This window comes from Alosa alosa, chromosome 2 (assembly GCF_017589495.1).
Source record: "Alosa alosa isolate M-15738 ecotype Scorff River chromosome 2, AALO_Geno_1.1, whole genome shotgun sequence".
NCBI classification, from domain to species: domain Eukaryota; kingdom Metazoa; phylum Chordata; class Actinopteri; order Clupeiformes; family Clupeidae; genus Alosa; species Alosa alosa.
Window position 1 is genome coordinate 2,212,675 of NC_063190.1, and position 27,379 is coordinate 2,240,053.

A 27,379-nucleotide genomic window follows, 5' to 3' on the forward strand; every position below is an offset into this window, starting at 1 on the left:
CTTTCCAAGATACAGCCAGTTTTACAGGGGGAGGGGGGTGTCGATTTTGTTCGGCCTCTTTTTTTTGTCAAAGTTCACAAGCCCACAGCGCAAGAACTAAACCATGTAGGAGGCTCAAATTTTGCATGCTGGTACATAAATAGGAATAGTATGTAGCAAAATCGTCACGTTTGGTCTGGATAATCCTGCATGGTCATAGCTGTCCCTCAAAGTTGATACAAATTTTATTGGAGTTTTTGGCTGGGCTCTGTTTAAGCCTTCAGAAGACATATTTGTACTCAACATAGGCTCTTGATTTATTTTCCTTACTGAGATAAGTAGAAACACTCTCACAAAAAGCAAAAACAGAAAAGAAATCCCTTCAGGGTCTGAACAGCAGACATCACAAGTCTGAAAAATCATTTTGGTTATCATTTTCAGGAGGCATCGGGCGGGGGGTGATGGGGGCTTAGTTCGTTGGATGTCACCGGCATGCAGAGCTAGAGTTTAGTAGGGTGACAGCCACAGGAAAGAAGCTTCCTCTGAAGCTGCTGGTTTGGGTGCGGAGAGACCTGTAACGCCTCCTGGAGGGGAGTGGGGTGAACAGTTTGTGGTTGGAGAACAGTCTTTGATGATGCTGCGCCTTACGCAAACATCGCTTGCCCTGGATGGCCTCGATGGAGGGGAGTGAGGAACCGATGATGCGTTGAGCAGTTTTCACCACCCTCTGCAGTGTTTTCCAGTCATGGGCAGAGCAGTTGCCATACCAAACTGTGACACAGTTGCTGAGGATGCTCTCGATGGTGCAGCGGTAGAAATTCACCTTCTTTAGTCTCCTTAGAAAGAAGAGACGCTGATGAGCCTTTTTGATCAGGGTAGAGGTGTTGAGGGTCCAAGAGAGGTCTTCAGAGATGTGGACACCCAGAAACTTAAAGCTGGTGACATGCTCCACCTCAGTCCCGTTGATGAGAATCTGTAGCAAGATAACACGGCAACCAGATAACATGATGAGCCATATTTACTTGCTACATTCATAATAACATTAGCTGACTTCTTTTAACGGTAAAAGTCAAATAAATTTCACTACATGCCACCAGCTGGTTCATGGCGCAAGCAGGTATCATGTAAGCAGTTTAATTTAGTAGCAGTTCACGTGGAGTTAATATTACGCTATTTAGGTATTTTATTTTATTGGTGGCATATTCATGGTCCAGTGCATGTAGCCTACTACAGACATGTAAATATGTCATGCATATTTGTATTTGTTTGTCTCCAGTTCATATCAGAAAGTGACAAATCTGCAAACATCACCCGTCTTGTCGCCTTGTTGCACATGCACATGCGTTGTTACGACTACATAAACAAATATTTGTCTGAACCCGACCCAACCCGTCGGGTACCGTCGGGCTCGGGTCGGGTAGCCACACTCTAGCTGAAACCACTTAGTTATGCCTAAGACATGAAGCAAGCAAAAAGTTTGGCATTTTATTTACAATATATTGTATGTTGTTGCATATATTGTCCACATGTGGCTGTGATGCTGTGGTTTTTGGAAGAAAATATAAATATGATGTTTACTACTTGCTACTGGACGTGTGCTGAATACTTTGATTTTGCAGTCACTGATTTCAGTCTTCAAATTTCGGAGCACATCAAAAACACAAAAGTACCTAAATCTGGCCCCCAGCTCAAGAGTTTCAGAATGTTTTTCTGCACCAAAACTTGGTTTTGTATTATAGTGATCATAGCCATAGTTACATATGCATTGTTACTTACTGACTGCTTACACTAAATCTTTTGATATGCCTGTTATTTGTTCATAAGGTCAGGGCTTTCCTGCAACCACCTATGGAGGGCATTGTTCTAGAGACCTATGGAAGTGGTAATGCTCCAAACAGTCGCATTGACTTGTTGTCAGAGTTCCAGAAAGCCACCGATAGGGGGGTGATCATCATAAATTGCACCCAGTGCCTCAGGGGTTCTGTGACCACATCATATGCAACAGGAAAGGTGAGTATGCATTGAAGATATTGAATTAAGGTTATTTATTCATTTTAGTGGTGCACACACTACTTTTAAATTTGACAGGCATTGAAAATGTAATGAAATTAGGCAATATCAATGGCGGTCACACAAGACCCCCTGTCACTTTTCCCTTTTTTCCTTATTGTTGTTGCATCCTGTATGGTCTATACTTTAATCAGTGTTTATCTGCATACACTTTTTACAGTCCCTTAGTGATGCCGGTCTGGTGGCTGGTTGTGACATGACCCCTGAGGCTGCTCTGTCTAAACTATCGTATGTGCTGGCTAAGGATATTTCTCAACTAGATAAGAAGAAGGTATGCAGGCAGATATCTCTACTTCAGCTTTTTATTAAACTATCAGTATTTCTCCACTAATGTGCTCCACTAATGTATAATTTATTGATTTTCTGTCTGCAGATGTTGAGCCGTAATCTGCGTGGTGAAATGATTGCTGACCTACGTGGAGCCAAGCTTTCTCTTAGAGACAGTCGTTTCATCCAAGTCATTGCTAAGTCCCTTAGAATCAGCTGCAAAGAGGTAAACTTTAAGATTTCTTTTCAACTGTGAACCTAACAAGTTTAGCTGGGTAGATCTCCTACTCATCCCAGAGCTGTGTACGAACAGTTGGTTTCATTTCATAGATAGATAGATAGATACTTTATTGATCCCCAGGGGAAATTCAAGGATTTCTTCCCAGTATTGTGACAAATGGTGTAGCTTAAAGGCTTTGAACATTATTAGTCAATGTAATTCTGTTGTCAATACGTACAGTACCCTCCAGAATTATTGGCACCTCTGCTAAAGTTGACTAACAACCGGTATAAAAAATAATCTTTTGGTGATTTATTTTCATCTCACAATGAAAAAAATAGGAAAAATCCAACCTTGAAGGGAAGCAAATGTATTTTGAGAAAAGGGAAAATCTCATAAAGAAATTAATATTTTTAACAAAAACACGTTGCTCATAATTATTGGCACCCCTACTTGTAATATCTTCTTAAGCCTCCCTTTGCCAATAAAACAGCTTGTAATATTCTTCTATGACACCCCAAAAAGTTGGAGAATACAAAGCAAGGGATTTAAGACCGTTCGTCTTTACAAAATCTCCCCAGATCGTCCAGATTCCTAGTTCCACACTTATGCATTCTCCTCTTTGACTCACCCCACTGTTTTTCTATGGAGTTTAGATCAGGGGACTGAGATGGCAATGTCCGAAGCTTGAATTTGTGTTCAGAAAACCATATTTGTTTTGATCTGGACGTTTGTTTTGGTTCAAGGGTTTGGCCATAATTCTCATTAGGCATGGGGTTCTTTTCAGTATAGTCATTCTTCTATGTATGCCAAACACACCTAAAGTGTTTCTTGCCAAAGAGCGCAATTTTCATTTCATCTGACAATAGACCACACTTCCACAAAGTCACTGTACCATTCAGTAACTCCTGCTGTTTACATTGGTAATGAAATGACTGGACAGGCTTTTACCTGGCATGCCCTCCAAATAATCTATTAGCAGTGAGGTCACTTTTGAAGATTTTTTGGGGGACTTGGTGACCCGAAGATGATATCTGGGGGCAGCCGTGGCCTACTGGTTAGCGCTTCGGACTTGTAACCGGAGGGTTGCCGGTTCGAACCCCGACCAGTAGGCACGGCTGAAGTGCCCTTGAGCAAGGCACCTAACCCCTCACTGCTCCCCGAGCGCCGCTGTTGTTGCAGGCAGCTCACTGCACCAGGATTAGTGTGTGCTTCACCTCACTGTGTGTTCACTGTGTGCTGAGTGTGTAATTCACGGACTGGGATAAATGCAGAGACCAAATTTCCCTCACGGGATCAAAAGAGTATACTTTATACTTTATACTATATATACTGTAACTCTCCAACAGGGGTTCTTATGGAATTTTTTGCCTATCTTACCATCCTCCATACTGTATGTGGGGGCAAGATGACCACGGGTCTTTGTCCAAGCATTTTTGTCACATTTCCAGATGATTAGAACTTTTTAATCATTGTTTTAACTGTAAATATAGGTATTTTCAACAAATTACCTAGTTTTCATAGACATTCTCTCTGACTGTCAACACACTTTCTTTTTATTTAAGTTTAGTGTATTATCTTGTCTTTCTGATGTTGAAAAATGACTAGAGGATTTAGCCTCTGTGTGACTTTATTTTCATACCATAGTGAAAAAGAAAGTCATGAACTACTTCTGAAAGTTCACAGACACTCTGATTAACTTAAATAAATTGAAATTAGATAGGAAAATGCTTCTGTTAGGTTTTGTATATAAGATTTTTCAGGGGTGCCAATAATTGTGAGCAACGTGTTTTTGTTAAAAATTTATTTATTTATTTATTTATTTATTTATTTATTTATTTATTTATTTATTTATTTGAAATTAGGAAAAATCCAACCTTGAAGGAAAGCAAATTTATTTTAGAAAAAGGAAAGTCTCATAAAGAAATAAATATTTTAGATATTTATTTTATATAATATATTGAGACTTCAAATTGTGGGAAACATTAATAAACTGATGTATTTGAAGTTGAAATAGTGACTGAGACCAAATAAAAAAAAAAAAACTGTTTTTAATACCCTCAATATCACACTTTGTGCCCTTTTTTACCGAAATCTAGGGCCCTTTGAGTCAGGAGTCATTAAGTACAGACTTTAAATTGTTTGCACATGCTTTTTGGTCTTCCACTCTCGAAAATTTCAAGAGGCTAGGGAAAATATTAATGACCAAACATGGCACTTTTTACAAACTGAAAAATTAAAGAATTTCAAGGTCGGATTTGCACAGAAATATTTCACAGGCCTTGGTTTTAGGACCCTTTGATGATCTAGACAAGGATTGAACAAAATCTGAGATGGTGCAGCAACAACCTTATCTGATTTGACACAAAATGACCCAATTACGAATGTGAACTGATAAGTCTTTAAGTTTATCTTCAATCCCATCAACCAAAAGTCATGGTAGTTAAATTGAGGGGGTCAGAAAAAATGTAAAGGGAGGAAAAATATTGAAAGCCAAACCCTTATGCTTGGCAGGAACAATATGTGACAATTCTGGTAGGGCATAGTCCACATTTAACATTATTAAACGCTTGCATTTTGTTACTGCTTGGAGTAGACATGCACCGACGTCCTCAACTTCAACCACCTCTAAAAATAATCCTGTCTTATTAGACCACACAAAACACACCACCTTTTTTAATGCGTTTAGTGGCATGTGACTCACCTAAATGTGGAAAAATGTGTTTCCATTTCACTTTTGTTAAATAGTGCTATTTTGATACGTCTGAAATACCACCTTTGCACATTTTCAATGTTAATGGAAATGAACCTAATGAAAAGGTAGAATTGTATAAACTTAAGTTGAAACCTCTCACACCTTGCTGTTCACTGAGGGCAGATCTGACATTCTGCCGGTGCTTTGCTCATTCCACCGTCTTGAATCATTTTGAATCATTCAAATATACTTTATACTTTTTATTGTATGGTGTTCCAACAGTGGGCCAGAAGTGATGGTCCAATATCTGGTAGTCCGATATTGTATCTGCTATGTCTGTTTTCCAAGGAGCTGGAGGGTATTCGTGATGCCCTGAATCCTAGCTTGGCCTGTGCAGCTGCCAAGATTGGAGACGTTGAAGCTCTGGATGCCATAAGGGAAATGGTTAGTGATATTTTGGTTTGCATTGAGAAAACTCTTCCAATCGGAGCAGATTTAAAAGCCTCCGTGGCACATTTGAAAAATCATACCATAACATTTCTAAGGTAGTATTTCTAATGTGGCAAAATATTCTAATGTTCTAACAGCAAAATATTTGTATATGCTTACTTATGTAAATTATATATGGAACCATTTCAGTGTGAGTGTTGATTGGCAGCTTGGCAACTCTAAAAAATATCTTCTGAGGCCGTGCCAATATATTACGTCCTCAAGGAGCCTACAAGCACTTAATAAAATCATACTTTGTTGTGATTTTAAAAAATGATCATTTTGGTTTTCAATGATGATTGGCTGAATCGCATTTGATGGTAAAACTCATTGTAAAACTCAACACAACCTTCACATTGACTGCATTTAATTCTATATTACTGTGCCACGAATGGATACAAAAGTTAGTTGCTGCATCTCAACATTGCTTGCTTCAGCATTGCTTGCTAAAAGGTCCAAATATGGGTCTATTCTTTGATTATGTATACCGTAATAAATTTGATAGCATTTCCCATCTTTGCTGTGGAAAATGTTTGTGTGAAAGGAATTAGACGCCTGTCCCAAGCATGAGCAGGTTGAGTACGGCGATTGAAGCAAATAAAAATCCGAGCTATTAATCAAGTTTTTACAGTAAGCTGTTGGTCTGTGTTGATTCACATCCTAGAGACAATCATAGCATAAACAAATTGCCCTGTAGCTGCATGTATGGCTTGAATGAACCTTTTGTGTATTATATGGTTGCACTCAGTTCAAGTACAAGTGAGATGCATCTAATTCTACAGTACCTATTACACTACTGGTATCACATTTTCTCTGACAAACATTCTGGTAATTGATAGTATTGCATAAGTCATCCAATTGCATGCCATAATGCCGTTATATAATACAGCAACTATAATACAGAAATACTGGCCACTGCTGGACAAAGTATCCCTCACTATTGCTTGGACAGCAGAATAGAGAAAATAGAGATAATGTTATTGTTATCATTCTGTGTACATATGGCTGAGATTATAGCTGTAAGGTTTTGGTTTTTTTAAACTCCTGTCAGTAGTTAGACTTTATAAACTCTAGTTGATACTTGAAGTTAATATTTGGTCTATGTGTTTCAGGGCAGCAGCCTTAGCATGGCGGACTATGATGGCCGCACACCTCTACACATTGCTTCTTGTGAGGGTCATCTCAAAGTAGTGCAGTATCTTCTTGGTCATGGTGCTACAGTCTATGCCAAGGATCGTTATGGTGATACGCCATTACGCAATGCTATGCGATTCAGGTGATATTGGTGTGTGTTTGTCTGTGTATGGCTTTGTGTGTGTGCTTGTGGGGATCATTTGTAGTGAAGGTTCATGTGTAAGAAGAACCATCCTTTGTGGCTGAAATAATCTTTCTTGGTTACATGGGTACATACACTCAATCATAAAACACTACAGTATGTGTCAGAGAAGGAAGGCGCTCAGCTGAAATAAAAATGAATTTCAAAATAAAAATGAGCAAAAGCTCATTGGGACCTTCCATTATTCATAACAATTAGGGGCTCTGTGTCTATGGATGTCTGTGTGGTTTGCATGAGTGCCTTTGTCTTGAGATTGTTAAGGAACATGCAGTTTTATGATTTGCTTTATGCTTAATGACCCAGTGAAGGCCCCTGTTGAATTGTGCCATAGCAGGCCTGCCAACCTTGAAGAAAGTTTTCGAGTACCATCTCGATCTGGAAAGAAACGTTTTGGATAGCCAACACATTTACTCAGAAATGTCAGAAATCTTAATGCAATATAATATATGAAGGTTAGATGCAAAAGCCTCTAAACCCTAAACGAGATAACGATGGTGAGTGAATGCTCTGCTCTCCACACATAGTACACATTAATCAAAACTTGCTAAATACCACTCTCTTCCTGGTCTGAAATCTCGATTTGCAGGCAAAAACCTACAGGAGCCTGATTAAAAAAAAAAGGCTAATTTCAAAAGAAAAGTGGTCAGATGGATTTAGAGGGTTTTGCACAGGGCTCAAATTATTTTTTTGTCTTTAAGGGGGTCTCTCTATCTCATAAAAAGTTGGCACATCCTGTGCATAGCCTAAAGGCGATACAAATAGCCTAGGCGCGAGTGGCACTTTTGCGCAGTATGTGCATGGTAGGCCCTATAACTTGACACACACACACACACAACAGACAGATTTTTCATAGAAATCGATTCCTTTTAATTAATTTCAACATATGATTGATTGCAATAGTCCATATTTCATTTCAATTTCACAATACAAAGAAATAGACTAAACGATTTAGTCGGGAGTGCCATTCTCAATTTCACACCGTAACTCATTTGAACCAGACCACCTTCTCAGATAAGCTATCCTCAGTGTCAAACATAATAATGCATGTAGTCTTTAACTTATACACAGGGAAAATGCATTAACTGGCAGAAATTAATAAAGCCATTTCAGCCAAACTACTGTATGTTCTAGTATTATAGGCTAATGTACACATTACTGTACACACCTGGGTGTTCAGTCGTCTCGTGTGTGGAAATAAATAAACAAACAATTTTGGAATTTGCACTGAGATGTTGTCGGGTAGCCATTGAATATTCTGGCAACAGAAGATGTTTCAAAATATCTGGGAACTTTCCGGAGCTCTAAATGGCAGAGGATAGCTACAGATCAATTCACACAATCATTGAAGTAGGCTGTATTATGGGCCATAATGAATGACTTTGTCAATAAACATACAGTAGAAGAGGCGAAGCGCAAGTTTAATAGCAAACAGGACTTTTTCAGCACATATCAAACCATGTAGGCTAGCCCAATGAACGCCTATGTAAATACACAAAACACTCGCATCAAAGCAGGATGAGTTCTTCGGACTTGCGAGTGCTGTCAAAATCGATCGTATGCGTTTTGCACATACTGTATAGTCTAGTGGTGTGGTGGTGAAGTGCAGTTATACTGCGTTCAAGAGCGTAGGGTAGGTCTCCAGTAGTAGCCTATATTTTAATTTAACGTCTTTAATGGTAAGAGATCGCATAGGGATGGATAATGAGCGTTGTTTAAGATTAAATTACAATGCCAGACACCTTCAGATAAGAGACCCCCTCAGATTTTTGACTTTGTTGTTTTCATGGGAGCCAGTCCTCATTCTAAGGGAGCTCGGCTCCCTCTGGCTCCCACATAATTCGAGCACTGGTTTTGCATCTGAACTCTTCATATATACAGGTCTGGAAAAAAATTGACAACTGCATATTTGTCTGATGTCATTCTACCGTCGCTGAGTGACATTCAAATGAGTTGACAGTCATATTCAAAATTGAGAGACCGCTGCAAGTTTGAATATGAGCGTCAACTCCTCATATATTTCTCATGCTGAGGCTCAATTTCAATTCTCAAAATATGCTGTGGCCCAAACATTTATTCACAAGTCTGACAGGTGGTCATCGGACTACTTCCAACGAGTCCTGTTCTTCACTGGTTTACTGTGATCTTCACTTGAGACACTAACTTTACTTTTCATTTTTCCACTGCTCCATTATTACACACTTTAGTGTAGTGTTACCCATAATTTGTCAATGACGACCCCATCAAATATGTTCCAGATCAACGTCAAATGAGCGTCAGTTTGAAGTATAGGCTTGTAGTTAAGTTAATTCAAATATCTCTAGCTACTTTTGAACTTGAATTATTTAAGAATTTGCTTTTACAGTATTTGAACCTTAATTACAATATTTAAAATACTCCCTCTACTTTTTCATTTATTGTCTATTCTCTTCTCTCTCTTCCCTGCTGTTCTCTTTTCATCAGACATAAAGATGTTGTAAAACTTTTGAGGAAAACTGGTGCCCATCTCTCCCAGAGTGAGCTTGAGGATGCAGGAACAGAGATGTGCAGGTTTTGAAAGCATTACTTACACTTACACACACACACACACACACACACACACACACACACACACACACACACACACACACACACACACATTCATACACCTCAAACTCCAGTCTTTTCAGACATACCATAGCAAATAACAAGATAAGATAGCCTTATTTCTCACAAAACACTTCATTGTATATTTAGGATAAATCATACCCATTAGCTAATATGCCAATTCAGAGACTTACCAGACACATACTGTAAGCATTTTACTGTTAAAAACATACAAAACTTGTTTTGGACAGGGTGGACTGATCTTGTCTGTGCTGATGCTAATCTGTATGTTTGTATTTTTCACCTCAGTCTTGCAGCAAGCTCGGATATTGAAGGTCTAGAGATCTGGGCCTTGGCTGGGGTGGATCTAAGCATCCCTAGCTATGATGGACAGACAGCATTTGATGTGGTAAGCTTATTTTAAATAATTTGGCACTCATATTTTTTTTTACTTTGATTTTTATTCTGAAGGACCAAAAAAAAACAATCAAATACAAGTGCACAAGAAAAAACTTAAAAGAATTATCCTTAGTAAAATGCACTTTAGATCAATTTACGGATGATTGGGAGTACATACGTTGAGTTGACATCCAAATCATGTCATTCGGATGTGTTTTGAGAAAGTTCGATGTTACCATTTTTAGTCAAAACTCATTAGCGTGGAAGTGAGAAGGGCATATTATTTCGCCGCTACAAAACGCTATTTTTATACCTCTTCTACAGTTCCAAACAACATTTGGATAGAGAGTCCAGAATGAATTTCATCAAGCCAGTACCTTTCCGGAAATGTTGCCATCTTTGCTGCCATCTTTAGGGGAAAGTCCGTAGGAGTCGATTGCCAAGTGTGCTCTGAAATTCACAATTTAAATTAAGCCCGTTTAAAAAAAAAAAAAAAACATAGTCCAGTATTTCTTTTGAAATTGAAATGAAGTTGTATGGACTGGACTATGTTTTTTTTTATTTTTTTTAAACGGCGACTCAACGTATGTACTCCCAATCATCCGCAAATTGATCTAAAGTGCATTTTACTCCGGATAATTCCTTTAACTTACATAGCTACAAGTGTCTAGTATCCAAAAGGCACACATACCAATCCAGTATGTATGTATTTATAACTTTGGGAATTATGACAGTAAAAAGCAGAAAAGACTTGTCGCCCTATTTTACTGTGTGTACGTTATTTAAATAGCAAATATACTAATATACTTGCACCCATATGTTACCCTGGAAATCCAGAGTTCTCGCGAGAGCACAATTAAATTGTGCCTGCAAGATACTCTGGCCACGAGCAATGATCCTCTCGAGCGAGAGGGACCAATCAAATCGGTGTAGGCGGGACAAAGGCGAGCTACACTGATGACTGACACTGATGAATTGTTGTGATTGGTCGTAGCGTTATCCAACTGCGTGCAGTGAGAGTTTCAAATGCATGCTTGGTGCCGCCCCTCGAATTGGGCCATTTTCATTACTCGTGGCCAGACCCTTAATCTGAAAAAAAATTGTCCTGGTGCATTTTCGGTGCTTATATCTGAAGGTATGAAGGTACAACCCTATAATTACGCTGGAGAATAAAACGGTTAGTTTTGGCAGATTTAGCGGCCCCTCATGGTTTTCCGGACATCCACATGAATAATTAATTCATGCAGCCAACGACTATTCAATTTAAGATCTAGTGTAGTAAGTTATGCTCTAATGGCAGTTTAGCCTACTGTAGCAATACACATGGAGGCGTGCATGATTGAGCCAGAATTGGAGAAGGAATCAGATACTGATGAAGAGCCAGTCCCTCAAATATTAGAATGAAATGTTTCTGACTGTCAAGTATTGTTCTTTTGTAGTTTTTCTCTACTGATTCTTCAGCCCAGACACAAAACATCCAGTAGCCTGTAATTATTATACTTATACAATCACTATATGTGCTATGTAACCCCAAAATACGGATGTATATGCCAGTTACCTCAAAGAAGCACGTATAACAAATTGACCACCACATATGAGGAGGAATTTTGTTTGTTCGTTTGCTTATAGCATACAAAGTTAGCCTAGGGACTAAATGATAGTTAGATGGCAACTAGACTCACACTTGGAGGATGTTCATTTAGCTGTTTTTTTTTAGAAAAAGACAAAGCACAGATGCGTCTCAAAAAACAGATGAACATTCTGGCTTTGTAAAACAGATCCAAAACATTTTTTAGTAATTGTTGGCAATTTATTTTTTTAGAGATTTTTTTAGAGATTTATAGATTATGTAGAGGAACAAAATATAGAATCACAAACCTAAGACAACATAATTAGTACATTGTTGCACCTCTTCTGGCTTTTATTACTGATTAAATTCTCTGAGGCATAGACTTCACTAATGTAGGACAGTATTCTTCATCAATCAGGTTTCAACTTTGTCAAACGTCATCTTTATATTTTTTATTTACATTCAGTGGACTAAAGAGAAGAGAAGTTGAAAATTGGATGAGAGTGATATTCATATATTAATCACATATCTGCATTGGGCAAGGAGATGATGCTGGAACTTTTGTTTGGTGCCACTCCAATGACAAAGATGACTGCCTGAAGAAAACAAGAAAGTTTCCACAGTCACTGATGATATGGGGTTGCATGTCAGGTAAAGGACCAGGGAGATACTGTAGTCATTACTTCTACAGCACCGTTTCCCAACCTTAGGGTCGGGAGATATTGGATATTGGGTATCTTACAATTTATCAATAATATATATATATATATATACATTAAATAAAAAAAAAACATAAAACCTCAAGTTAAGTGACTAATCGGATCCTTCATTACAATCTAGCTATGAAAAAATAAACGTAGACATCCTGCATGAGATCATTGTGGGTAATAATGCTTCATCAATGTTCGAAACAAAGTAGCAAAACAACCAGGCAAGTTAGTCAAGCAAACAAATGAGCTCGCTAGGACATTTGGGGGCAGCCGTGGCCCACTGGCTAGCACTCTGGACTTGTAACCGGAGGGTTGCCGGTTCGAGCCCCCGACCAGTGGGCCGTGGCTGAAGTGCCCTTGAGCAAGGCACCTAACCCCTCACTGCTCCCCGAGCGCCGCCGTTGAAGCAGGCAGCTCATTGCGCCGGGATTAGTGTGTGCTTCACCTCACTGTGTGTTCACTGTGTGCTATTTGTGTTTCACTAATTCACCGTTTGGGTTAAATGCAGAGACCAAATTTCCCTCACGGGATCAAAAAGTATATATACTTATATATACTTATTTGGGGAAAATACCACTCTCAACTGGATGTTCCATCAGAGGCTTATGTGCCCCCCATTAATGCACAAATAGGCTGACGCCAGACATAATTTCACTGCATTTCTTACTTCCAGTAACTATATGCATGTGACAAACTTCCTTGTATCCTTGTATCCTTGTAAGATCAATTTCCAAAAGATTGGAATCCACATTTGTCATATTAGTTTAAAAATTACCATTCGCCATCGTTGTTACTTTTCAGCTTTCTCCACAAAGCGAGAGCCTAGCCTGTTAGCTTAGTTTAAAGAAAAAAGATGGCGGCCATATCTTTTAGTTTCTGCAAGTGAATACCCACCCACTGATAGGTCTGTAGCGTGAGTGGGTCCCACCCCCTGGGAAAATGAGGAAGGAGTGTTTGTAGTCTCACCCCCTAACAAAGATATGGGACTTCCTGCTTTCAATGACGCAAAATGACGATTTTTACATCATTGAAAGCAGGAACTGCAACACTGAAAACCATATTTCTCCCGTCTCAAGGAAAAATGAGGGAACGACCATTCAAAAACATGACTGGGTTTCTAACGATATAAAGCTTAATGCAAATGGGTGACGTGTCCCTTTAAGTAACATGTCATAATTAGCCCCAACCTGTGGCTTACAGTAAGCAATTTCGTTATAGGCTGTGAAAAAGCATGGAAATGTCATTCAAGGTCTTTTGTCAGTGAAAATGGGTGGGAACCCTGTCTATTGCAACCCTAAGACTAGCAGGGCATTCCAATTATGGGAATTGTACACCCTGTGCAGTGGGTAGGGAGTAGGGAATTCAGTGTAGGGACCGTTTTGAATGCAACCTTAGCTAACATACTAGTGGATCACTTATTGGCTTGCTAAATGCTTTCTATTGTTCCAAGACAGTTGGCAGACATCAGAAAAGTTACCAATGTGATGGTTACTCCCTCTACCGTGCCCACACTTTTAGATTAGATTAGATTCAACTTTATTGTCATTGTGCAGAGTACAAGTACAGAAACAACGAAATGCAATTTGTGTCTAACCAGAAGTGCAAAAAAGCAGAAAAGTGCAATGTGATATACAAAGTAGGTGGTGCATAGACAGGAGAAAATATATGCAGTGTAGACAGTAGTATGCAGTTGTTTTCAGAAGGTGGTTTAGAGCATACCTGTCAACATTTAGCTTTTCAAAAACGGGAGATTTTTTTTTTAGGGCAGTGTTACCGGATTTGTCTTTGCATATTTAATACGTTTCATACACGTGTTTCAACACTGCATTTCGGTCGTTGCTTTTACCTTACCATTACCTTACGCATGCAAGTTATGTATCCACCAGCTGCCTGCCTGCAGCCTACTTCTAAAACTCCAAAGCTGCTTGCTGTCAGATTTGGTTCCGAGGGAACAAGTTCAGTGTATCAACAACACTCAATAACAGTTTATGTGATGTGTTAATCAATTAAATTCCCAACAATTTCACAACAGCTAGTTCTGGAGTAGGCCATTCAACTAGCCCGCTTGCTTACGACGAGACTCAGGCTGCACAGTTGGCACCCGCTTCCTTATTTGGGTTTTGGGTTGCCAGGTTTTAGCCTATGACAAAACAGTTGAAATTGAAACTAAGTGATCGTGTATGTGTAGGGTGTATTTCATACACAACCTGGCAACCTGAATGGATCAATGATTTTAAAATGAAGTTTGATGGCCATGCAAATTACGGGAGTTTTCCGGGAGAAACTTTACGCAAGCATCGCTTGCCCTGGATGCCCTCGATCAAGGGGAGTGAGGAACCGGTGATACGTTGGCCAGTGTTCACCACCCTCTGCAGTGCTTTCCGGTCATGGGCAGAGCAGTTGCCATACCAAACTGTGACACATGGTTGACGCATTGAGGATGCTCTCAATGGTGCAGCGGTAGAAGTTCACCAGGATCTGAGGAGACAGATGGACCTTCTTTAGTCTCCTCAGAAAGAAGAGACGCTGGTCAGCCTTTTTGATCAGGGTAGAGGTGTTGAGGGTCCAAGAGAGGTCCTCAGAGATGTGGACACCCAGAAACTTGAAGCTGGTGACACGCTCCACCTCAGTCCCGTTGATGAGAATGGGTGTGTGTGTGCCAACTTTAGACTTCCTGAAGTCCACAATGAGCTCTTTGGTCTTCTTGGTGTTGAGATCCAGGTTGTTATCAGTGCACCATGATGTTAGGTGCTGGACCTCCTCCCTGTAGGCCGTCTAATCGTTGTTGCTGATGAGACCAATCACCGTAGTGTCATCTGCAAACTTGACATTGATGTTAGAGCCATGTACAGTTGTGCAGTCGTAGGTGAAGAGGGAGTAGAGGAGAGGGCTCAGCACATATCCCTGTGGAACGCCGGTGTTCAGGGTGATGGTTGAGGAAGTGTGGTTATCTAACCTAACAACTGAGGTCTGTTGGTTAGGAAGTCCAGAATCCAGTTACAGAGGGAGGTATTGATGCCCAGTTCACACTTGTTGACTAGTGTGTTTTTCATGTTTTTCAAGAATCAGAATTACGAGTTTTAATCTACAGTCAAACCTAGCAGTTGTGCAGTTATGTGCAGGAACAGTTAGACGGACTTCCTGTAGCTGCTTTATGAAGCTGTGTGTGAGATCTGAGCTGGCCCAGAAAATGGGCTGGTGTGTATCTACATTTTGAAGCATTACAAAAAGGCACAGACCAGCAGCCGGTTGCACCAGTTAAACGAAAGTTCCATCTTAGCTTAGTTCCAATGTAAGTCGAACTACTAAAATTGAATGTGTTGCACCACGCAAATAGTTTTAACGTAACAGTAAGTTATTATTTAAATTTTACACCTCCTTCTCCCTAGGTGTAAAGTCCATTGCAAGTTATTTGTTAACATGGACATCTCACTTAAATGGTGGCAATGTTAAATTTAACAAAGTATAAATCGAGAGGATTACATACGTGACTGATTACACACAATCCACTTGAACAGTGTTTGAATCCTATTTGTATACCATTTCAGTCCAATAGTGTGTCCAATAGTTCAGTCCAATCTCAAATATTGGTCAAATGTCATAATTACCTGACAAAATTACTCGGGAATGGCTTATTGTACAGAGGCATGCATTATATCTCCCGCATTCGGTAAGGTCTGCTGTTAATTGTGATATACGGTTTGCCTTGTGTTGAGTGGAGTTTGTGAGATATTTCACTGGGAGTAATGGGTATGCAGAGCTATGTGCAGAATGTAAATATGATTCAACATTATTTTTCCCCTGAACCATTTATCACACTTTTTAGCCGCTAACATCTTGGAAGATTAGGTTCCACTCTTTGCACATGTAGCATGCTTTTTGAATATGCAGAACCTGTTTTATTTTTTTTTTAATTGTCTCTTTCCCCTTTTGTCAGGCTCTGTCAGTTGGAAATCAGGAGGTGATATTTTTTTTTCAGCAGACTGATAAATTCAGAACTCAGGTAAGTTGCACCTTATGGCACACCCGTGTTGTTTTCTAGTATGCTCTGTAGTGCACTTGATACCAACAGAAGCTAAGGTAACAAAATAACTCAATAACTTAACAAAATTCAGAACCATGTCTAACATAAATTGCTGACCAAAGCAGCAAGGCTCATTTCAGCCTTCATAGTCTGCTCTGAGCATTCCATTGGTCCCATGATAGACACAACTTACTATTCATTCATTCATTCATTCATTCATTCAACCTTTATTTATTCTTGGAGGTTCATTGAGGGTTGTCCTCATTTTTAGTGAAGCCGAGTTACTTTTAATGGGAGTATATCTATGTTTCCAGGAATCTCTGTTCCTCTCCTGTTGGGTTCTTGTGAAATTTGACACGTTCCAAGTTAAACTATATCATAAACATTATTTAGCTTTATTTTTCTCATACAATTTTTTAGGTCATGATTTTTTTGTCATATTTGCACAGATGAACCTGCAGCAGATCGTAAGTGTGTGTGTGTGTGTGTGTATGCGTGCGTGCGTGCGTATGTGCATGGACTAGGTGGAGTATTTGCTGGAGTAGGTGGAGTAGTCGCTGCCTTTTAAAATGTATTTTATGTAAGACTGTGTTTTCAGGAGTGAACTGAAAGCTGCTGTAATAGATCAATTGTGCCACTAGATGTTACACTAAAGCACTAGCATCTCAGAACAAAATAAATGCTTTGTTGACCACACCTGTGTCTTTAGCCAAACCTCCCCACTCTCTGTTTCCCCCTGACCTCGGCAAAGTGTTGCAAAGCAGTGAATCTGTGAATGCAGCTCAGAATGTAGTCTCATAATGAGTCCCATTAGCAAAATTGAGACCATAGGTCCCTAATTTTAATGTTGGGCAAAGTCTATCAACAAGCAGAATTCTTGTGCATGAACTGTAGGTTTCGTGTGGCATGTGGTAGCATTGAGCTGACAAAACAATGTTTGTGGTTAAGGTCCTGACACTTAAGACTTGAGACTGCACTTTGCCCGTCATTCAAATTAGGACCTCTAGTGTTCAATTTGGCAGCCATATTTAATTTAGTCTTTAGCCATATTTATCTTTTAGCATCTTTTGTAGACTAGTCATGACAGTTTTGTCAACTTTTAGTCATTAGTCAAATGTTTTTTTTTCTCTTTAAATTGATAGTTAATTGGGAATCTAGTCTGGGAATTGAAATGTGACAGGTTCAGGTTGAATTGAGTGCTGAAGGCCATAAAGCACTCAATTTCACTATTAAGGTACCCACTTTGTTTTGAACTGTATTTAACCTGTAAGAGCTTTATGTCCGAAGGAAATTTGATTTCTGATATTTAACAAAAATCTGACAAAATTATATATATATACATATATATATATATATATATATATATGTGTGTATGTATATATTTATTTTTTATTTTTTAATTTTTTTTATTTAGGGATTTAAAATTGATAAAAAAATACTTAGGGTTTTTCAAAACCATCAGTTAAAGTTATTTCATAGAAGAGAACAATTTCTTGCTAAAATAACACTGTTTTTTTAATATCCCCATAGCCAAAAGTGTGTAAAAATATGCCATTTTGGACTAAGGCCACCATATTGAATTTTTGGACAAAATTCAAGAGGCCCCATGTTTCCATGTTCCAACAGGGGTTTTGACAAGGAATCCAAAGAGAAAACTTTGACAGGAAAATAGGCCTAATTTTTCTGGCAGATGACCTGTCTAATAATGATTGCTATTGATATTGCGATGATATAATTATCATGATATATTTTGTCATGATAAACGTATTCTGACATTTTTATATTGTGACAGCCCTAGACGCAATTAGCTAAGAGACAGCTGGTAGCAGAGGTATAGCAACAGTCATATTTTAAAGATAGCAGAGACAACATACACGCTGGTTTTATTGAAAAGAAACAAATGTGAGGTGTCTCGAGCAGTTTATTAACTACCAAGGGCATTCTTTTTGCGATTTCCCAAAACCCCATTCATTCTCTCATGAATTTCCTGAAACCCCATTCATTCTCTCGGAACGTGCAAAAATGCTAATTGAACGCATACAAAATGGTAACTGTCACATTAATGATTTTTGTTTTTGATAATTATCATATAAATGGTGGCTGACGATTAATCGCTATAAAGGCTGCATGAATTGATGCATGATCATGTTTGTTGGTACAAAGGTTGCTTTGGCTTGTACATTATTACTCAGCTTATAGCCTATGCATGCCATTTCTGACAGATCTTTGTTAACTTTCACTGACATTGATATGTTGCTCCTCATGCACAACTCATGATATGTTGAAGGACAAGACCACTGCTATATAGAAATGTTTCTCTCCATAATGTTTCTCTCCATAATTTCTATCCATAATAATGACCATTGCCACTAGTGAACAAATTAACTACGCTAGCTGAGGTATCAAGTAGTGATAAAAATGACGACTTATGCCATCCTTACACCAAAAGACTTTGTAGTCTTAAAAAATCTTTTCCAAATCTTTGCAGTCTCAGACCCTCTTGCATCTAAAGATAAGTCATAGAGTTTTTCACAGATTAGTCACAGACTATGATTTTGCCACGATTAGGGATTGCAATTAGATTTTAATCTAATTTAAATTATTTCCCATCGTGCAAAGACTGATTCGGGCTGACTTAAAGGAACCATATGTAAGATTGTGGCCAAAACTGGTACTGCAATCACTTTCAAAATACTGAAGAGTGGTGTATCCCCTCCCCCTCCCCCTGACTCGAGGTTGCACACGCGGATGGCGAAACACTACTGACTTTGTGATTAGTAGATAGATGGAGGGTGGCGCATCAGTTCAAAACACATCATGACATGACAAAACACAACATCAACAACAGTTGAGGGCTGCAACTTCACTTTTTAAATGACAATATCCTGGCTGGACTACTGTTGTCAGTGATATAAGTATTTGAAATTAACATGATTTCTTAATGTCTAGTGACATATCAGGGCCATTTTATGATTAATTGACATATTTTTCTTACATACGGTTCCTTTAAAACCGCTAAGATTGGCCTCTTAGAGCGCTTTCACACATGGCTCTTTGAATCGGAACGTGGAGCGTTTCCCCTCAAAGATCGGTTCGATTGGATATACGTGAAAGCAGCAACCGCTCCAATACGCTTTGGTCTTGCTCAAAAAACACTTTGGACCTGCGGGTTCAAAATGAGTGCGGCTCAGCTCAGGGTTGCATTCTGGATTGGAGTAGCCACAGATATAAAATACAAAAAATGGGTATATGATTTGTCTGGTCTTTACACTACACCTTTCCACCTTTCATGAAAATTGTGGCAGTAGTTTTTTGCATAATCCTGCTGACAAATCAACCAGTCAACACAGTCAACAGAATTGGTGATGTCAAGTGAGGTGGTAGCAAGGCTGTTTTGTTGATTGTATGGATTATTATGTTAACCTACTGGGTTTTTTAGAGAACTATTCAACATGATAAGAAGCAGTTATTTCTGAGCCCAGTCATTGATCCATGAAACATTATTACTAACTTCCTAGCTCAACTGCTAATCTCCGTACTATGTGCTCCATATATTTTCTTTTTTACTTTTGCCAATAGCATCTCTGTTGCGTAGTTACAACACATAGGCTACAAATACCCATGTTAAATTATACAGCCATTTTCTAAGCATATACAAACTTGGAACAATGTTCTCATTGATGCGAAGCATTGCTACTTGGGCGGAAGGATTTGCACGCAGCTCCTGAAAAGCTCTAGTGTTACTTCTGCAAATCCTAAGTACCGTATTTTCCGGACTATAAGTCGCATCAGTCAAATAATGTGTCATGAAGAGGAAAAAAACATATAAGTCGCTCTGAACTATAAGTCGCATTTATTTACAAATTTATTTCACAAAATCCAGTCAGCTCTAAACATGTTTTCTAATAGACTACCAAATGCAACAACAAAAACATAACTGTACGATTTTACATGTACAAGGCCATCCCTACAGTGGGCATCGCTTTCAAATGGCCACTTCAGTCGCGCATTACGAGGCGTGAAGCTGCGTGAAGCTTTAGTACCACTTTCAGCCACTGTGCGTCGCTCTGCCTGCCGCCCCTTCTGAAAAAGCTCGATTTACCTCGATTTAAGCTACTTGGGTATGGCTTAAGGCTTGACTACACGGTGGTAACGGAAATCAAAATTTGCTGTCTACATTATTGTCAGTGTTGGGTTAACGCAACTACGCAAATCAAAACAGTGGTGTGATAATTGAGCCAGTAGAGAAATAACTGTTCAGAATTAATCTGTAGCCTTGGGTAGGCTTCTGCAACGTTTTTAACAGGCTACGCTATAGAGGCTTAGACAACTATGACCCACATTTTGGTTTCGTAAATTAATTTGCCCTACTTATTGACTGCAATGTAGTCAATTGACTGCTTGACATGTCATTTTTATTTTTCTGTACAATAAACAAATACATCTGCTTTATGCCGCAGAATTACACACTTGGCCAGCCTATAGAACGGGCACATTTTGGAGAGAATAGAGAATGTACGCACGCAAGAATCTGTAGGCTATTTGTGGCTGGTTACCAGCAAACAATGTTTAATGCATTAACTCAAGACGTCAAACATTTTCTAAACAATACAAACAGAAAGGATGCAGCAGGCAGCAAATGTAGAAGAGTCATTTCCAGTGGAAGAACAAAATGCTGAATGAAGCCCAAAGATATGAAGGCATATCTGGCAAGTTCTTATTTTTTGAAGACTTAAATGGTTGGGCTATAGGACTAGTTTGCAAGAAGGAGACATAAAGCGTGAGCATGCCACACTATCCACAGCTGTGGTAGCGGGGGGGTAGGAGTATTACTGTTACTGCAGGATTTATATAAAATTCTTCAACAGAAGGCCTGCCTCGAATGCAGGCTTGCCCAAAACCACAGGCTTGCCTGTGGTTTGCGCAGCCTACAATAAGTAAGTCTTAGTGAGTTAGGAGTCCTCTAGACTTCTTTTCAGCTGTCTCAGAGGTGGAAGGTTGCGTTCGTTGGAGGCAGGGCCGGATTAACAATTCATAGACCCTTGGGAACAAATGTCTGATCAAGATCGGAGTTTGCACAAATTAGTGTATTTTTCAAGTCAATAAACATTCTTAATGTTCGAATGTCTTTGTCAGGGAACATCTGACTTTTAAAAACCATAGGCCTGGTAGTCGCTCAGACAAGGAGTTATAAGATAAAGGCAATACCATTTGTGTCACCTAATGCAGTTCAGTGAATTAGCAAGATACCATCAGAAGGCAACAATCATAAAGCACTCTCTCCCCTGCGCATAAAGCTGTCTGCGTGTTGTAGGCTAGATTTGCGTGAGTTCTTTCTATCTGCTTTACTTTTGTGAGTTGCGACCACCTAGGCTATGTTATAGACGTTCTATGAGGTACCAGTGTTTAGCTGTGTCACAAAACAATAAGCTTTGTCAGACTACTTTTAAAATGATATTCAGGGCCAGGGCTTGAAAACGAAATTATTTTTCAAACGTTCCGAAAGGTTCAGGTAGGCCTATGTTTAACGTTTTCGTTCTTGCATGCGTTCCGCCACCAACATATCGGTCCTGAACCGGTTCGGAACGCAAAATATCGTTCGTTCTTTAAGTTCCGCCAGTGTTTGGCGGGCCTATCAAGTCTATTTTTGTGGACCTTAGAATAGACGTACTATTTCCCCTTGATTTAGCCTATACCGTAGCTATGCCCAAAAATAATAAATCACAGGCGGCATCCAAAAACATTCAGATGGGCAATCCATCCCATAGCCTACAGACTGTAGGCCTAACCTATGCCTATAAATAATTTCTTATCAAAAATATTTCTGGATACGTGCTAAACTCCTTACCTGGTTGTAGCCCAAGTTTTATCCATATGGAGATCTTCAAAGGCTTGCACTATAATTCCAACCCTGTTTATAAACGAACCTGTCTGTTGCTGACAAGGCCTATCTCAAATTTCCCGTTTAACTCTTCTACATAGAATAGGCTATAATTGCGCAAACATTTCAAATCCCGACTTTAAAACGACAAGGCGTGGACGCATAGGCTACAAACTATTTCCAAATCAGTTTCAGTAGCCTACGCTACGAGCTGGCCTAAGATCCGAAGTGGCGGATAGGTTACATTACAACAGCAAGACAAAATATACACATTTGGACCAAAGGTCCATTTATTCGTTTTTTTTTTTTTTTTTTTTTCAAACTGCAGAAATCAAATTATTAGGCTGTTCGCCTACAGTAGTTTGCTACATAGCGGCTTGTTTGCTCACATTAACAGTGTAGATGCGGGCTTGTTTTTCGCACAACCGGAAATAGTCTCCCTGACATAGGATATGCTTTTGTGAAATTTTATAAAATATATAGAGAACAAAAAAAAACGTTATTAACCGTTTTTGTGGATTTCAGAATAACGTTTCTGTTCCGGAACAGTTGAAGACCATTTTGTTTTCGTTTCTGTTTCCGCTCCTAGTAAAATTCCGTTCGTTTTCGTTTTTCGTTTTCGTTCCTTGAACCAGTTCGGAGCCCTGTTCAGGGCTATATACATTTTAAACATTCGGGGCTGAAGACCCGACAAAGCCTTGCGTTAATTCTTCAGGTGGGAAGTGTCAGGAATTTTCATACGAGAGACACTCTCATTGGTGGTTGGTATATGAAGTAGGGAATTGACAGCAACATATCCAATCACATTATGAGAGATGCTGAATTTAACATAAACTGCAATGTTTGATTTTAAATTAATGTAAATTTAGCCGGGACTATAAGCTAGCACACGTGGGTGCTCAATGTTTTCAGTGGGTGCTCCGTCTGGTATCTGCGCCTATGACAAGCGTATCTCGCGGTTGCATCCATTACAAACAAACATGCAATGTGAACGTCTGGGATTGGGGAGAGCACTAAATGCTCTTCTGAATAAGCACGAAGTCAAGCCTTTAAATGAAAAACACTCTTTAATAATCAAAGAAATAAACGCTAATGAAGTAAACTTGTGACCATCAAAAATAGTTTATCGCCTGTAACTCCGTGATAACAGGACGTAACAGGAAGGCATTTGGCTGAGCAACGGAGGTTAATATGCTCTATATTTTGTCCAAATGATGTCTGTCTATCATCGTTGCACTTTCGGGAGAAAACCAGAATGTTTAATTTGTCCTCGCGTTTCTTCTCTGGCTGCAAACGGGATTCACTCGCCGTTAACCAAATATTTCTTTATTAGGGCAGGGCAAGCATATTTCTGGCTATTAAATTATTTCTAAACCAGTCTGCTAAAGTCTGTAGTGAAGTCTGTGTAGGGTTTTCCAGCTCCATTTCTTTTTACGAGACACCCTGCTCACTTGAGACCTCTGCCGGTTGTTGCAGCGTCGTTGCAGCGTCACTGGAAAAATACAAATTAAAGTCGCGTGATCCCGCGCGTGGATCGCGAGGGAAGCTGGCCAAGTCGAAGCACTGCCCACTGTATATGACTACAAGGCAATACAAGTTGTACAACTCACAATGTTTGTTTCCCGTTGATTTCCACTCAAAGACACCTATTTCTTCCAGTCATTTACCACTCTGTGTTGCCCTCAGTAAGATGGCAGAGCCATTGACATACATTTTAGAGTCCAATGTGGCAGCTACATATTCATATCTATGATGCTAACGGTTACTTTTTTCACCCATCTTTTCCTCAGGATGAAGACGAGGTCATTGAGTTTACTGCCAGATCTGAGAAGTCGTAAGGACATTCTCTTCCATCACCTCCTTCAAAGCACAACTTTCTTTATCTCACTTCACTTTCCAGTCTGTCAGTTAACTAAGTACTTTCCGTCCATTCAAGACAGCCTGTAAGTTTCTGTAGGCATCCACAATGGATGATATTACATGACAACGTAAGACTACAAGCATGTATCTGATTATGAAAATATGGCTATTTGTCACCCACACCTCTATATTATGTATATTAAACAGTTATTTGAAGGGTAGCGATACACTGTTACATGTGCATGTGGCATAGAAGTTTGTTGAATGTTATGTTGTGTTTTCCACTGACTTTTACAAGTTTCAGAAGTGGCAAACTCACACATATGTTTCTTCTAAGTGGTCAACCACCAGATAATGGTTAAGTGATTCATTAGGATATTATTAAGCACAAAATCATTTTGAGAAAATGAGACTTGCTCTATAGCTTGCTTGTACCCGTCCACTGTGTATAGCAGTTGTGTGTAAGCATCTTTGCTGTAGTGTGTCCTTGATATCCCAGAATGCTATTTTTTATCAGTATAATGACCATGCTGGTTTCGTAGGAAAGATTTTTTTTTTATTCAGTATTAGATTAATAATGTCCATTAATAGCATATTAAATGCTAGCAATAGTGTCAGCAACCATCAGCAATGAAGTATTATACTTGTGGTATTGACTAGTGAATGGATGTTGCAATAACTTTAGACTCAGGTTTTTCATACAATCTGCAAATATTCAAACTATATTGGGGTATGCTAGTTCAAATCAGTTAACCAAATTGAGAAATATTTATCACGTTTATGTGGTCGTCTTTTGTCTCAGATTAACAAAAAGAAATGTAACTGTGAAAAGACTTGTTCACCAGTATGACCTTTTTTTAAGAAAAAAAAAAAGCCAGATATTCTAAAAAGCAAATTCTGATAGGGTACTGGGCTATTAATCTATCCCATTCATGAAGTTCCTACACAGCCAATAAACTTTGAATACTGTAGTGTAATTTTCTTTTTGTTGAGTCTCAAGCATTCCACAGAATATTTTTAACTATTGGGGTATTTTCACACATGAAAGTTCTAACCTTCATTCATGTTTTTTGCCACTGAACGTGTTTCTGTAAATGTAAATCAGGTTTCTTGGCCAAGTATACAGTACTTGTGTATACAAGGAATTTGGTCTCTGCATTTATCCCATCTATGAATAAGTGAACACACAGAGCACACACTAACCCGGAGTGAGCTGCCTTGCTACAGCGGCGCTCGGGGAGCAGTGAGGGGTTAGGTACCTTGCAAGGGCACTTCAGCCATTCTCACTGAGAAGTTAACAAAAAATATTCCACTATTCCACAAGTTAACAAAAACAGAAAGAAAGAAAGCCTTTGAAATGTAGCCTATCCCACGCTTCCACAAAGAGGCATATTGAACTAATGTTTAGGCTACATGTTTTTTGCATGGGTAGGCTATATTGTTGTCCTTTACTACACCCTCTTCTAAGCAAACAAGGCATATAGGTTCATCATGTAGCATAATTGCTCTTTCTTACATTAAATAACTTTAATTTATCCTCTCTACTTGTCCCTGTAGTCATGGCCTCCTCATCACTAATTTCGGGCTCATCATTTTCAGTGGTCGACTGGTTGATCTGCTGCTCAGAGGCTACAATTTTTACCGCATAGGCCTACACAGATCAAACTTCAGTTTTGTTATTAGGTCTAATATTTGCATACTGCAAAGTATATGAATCGGATACAAAAGGCTAATATTTTAAGTAATTTAATATGTTGCTTGCAAATAGCTTGACAATGCTACAAACGTCCAATATTAGCCCAATAACTGCTAATAATCATTGCCTACAGGCTATCTCTCTTTACCCTTTTGTCTGTAGGCCTAATCTAGAAGCTTTGCACATTTAGCAGCATCTACCTGGCCGTTTCAGTCCCTCATGGCCTCTTTCTACCATCTATCCTTCCTGACGCTTACAGTAGGCTATGGCTACTGTAGGGCCGGCCCGGCTATATCCGTATCTGAGAAAACTTTTTGGAAGACGGGCTATAGGTACCTTCTGAGCCTACGTCATTACGTTCACTGGAGGCAAAACAAACCATCACCTCAGCTGGGAAGCTAAATGAACAGTCATATTCGGGAGGCTAAAGGTTATCATGGTCTCATCTTGCTGTGCTGTCGGGTGCCAGAACCGAAAAAGTCATCGGTTAAATTTGAAATAAGTAGGCCTAGGCTACAGTTTCCAGTGAGAACGTAGTTGTTCGTTTGACTCACGATAACCCAAGCCATGTATCGGGACCTCACATATTAGCCTACCAATCGTCCTGTATTTCCAACCTCTTTACATGTATGTCACTTATTCATTTCTATACAAACCAAGACTGCGGATTCCTAAAAAAACGCAAGCGCCCACACCATAAGTGTATCTAAATAAGCTATGTAGCCTACCAAAAAATTAATTTTACTGTGACTCGAAGAGCTAAACCAAATCCTTGATTACTAGCTACTAGGCTACTACTGTGTAAGGCCCAGCACTAACTCCGAGCGTGGTAAACAAAATTGGATATTTCAGGCAGTAAAAGCCCCGGTAAGAAACAAACTAGATTTTGTTCAAATCTAGACACCTATGGCTACTGAAAAATGTGAGGTTCATTTATCAAATGTTATTTTGAAGTATTAAAAAACATTGTTGTTTTAGAATTTTCAAACGAAATGGTTGGTAATTAGCACGTTTGCAATACATCTTTGCCTTGTGACATGGGTGGGCGCTGGCTCGGTAAAATGTCGGTTCGGCAAACACAAAACTCACCACGTATTAGATCTATTCAAATAGCCGCCTCACTATCCAAACGATTGTTTCTGCCTCCAGTGACGTCACGCCCACCCGAATGTTTATGTTTTCACCACCGTTGCGAAGGGGTCTATATGGACCCAACCAACTCTTTTTGGGAGGGGAGAACTCCCTCACATGGTAGGCTACAACCCATGCAGAGGCAACGGTGCCATGCACAGAATGCGGAACGTGTAACCTACTTTAAGAGAAGTTAGAATAACGTGACAAATGTCAATATTTTTTTCCTCGACCGGCCCAAAAGTGAAGCGGCCCACTGTAGTCAGGACCAGATTTCAGGATTCTGTAACCCTGAGGAAAAGTTGTTATACAGCAAAAGTTGTTATACAGCACAGATAGTTCAAATTGTCCTTAATACAAATCCACCATAACATTTTTTTAGGTCCCCAGTTTCTCGGAATTTTCGTTCAAAAATAGATGCCTTGCACTCAGGTGAGAAAAATATTGGTAGATAGGGTAAAATGTTAAA

General features: G+C 39.3%; 1 protein-coding gene across 4 annotated transcripts in view; it reads left to right on the forward strand.

Annotated features, from left to right (window-relative positions):
- Positions 1-25,054, forward strand: part of aspg (asparaginase homolog (S. cerevisiae)) — a 62,041-nt gene extending 36,987 nt beyond the window's left edge. For 2 of the 4 annotated variants that reach the window (XM_048235657.1, XM_048235637.1), the window contains 10 exons: positions 1,804-1,989; positions 2,210-2,320; positions 2,423-2,542; positions 5,580-5,675; positions 6,833-6,996; positions 9,517-9,603; positions 9,949-10,048; positions 16,256-16,321; positions 16,792-16,809; positions 24,014-25,054. In XM_048235657.1, coding sequence (XP_048091614.1) covers positions 1,804-1,989; positions 2,210-2,320; positions 2,423-2,542; positions 5,580-5,675; positions 6,833-6,996; positions 9,517-9,603; positions 9,949-10,048; positions 16,256-16,321; positions 16,792-16,809; positions 24,014-24,061 — 996 coding nt within the window. In that variant the 3' untranslated portion in view covers positions 24,062-25,054. Of the gene's footprint in view, positions 1-1,803; positions 1,990-2,209; positions 2,321-2,422; positions 2,543-5,579; positions 5,676-6,832; positions 6,997-9,516; positions 9,604-9,948; positions 10,049-12,074; positions 12,260-16,255; positions 16,322-16,791; positions 16,810-24,013 lie in introns of all 4 variants that reach the window. The other 2 variants (XR_007192545.1, XM_048235647.1) reach the window with 2 other exon arrangements.
- The last annotated feature ends 2,325 nt before the right edge of the window (positions 25,055-27,379 follow it).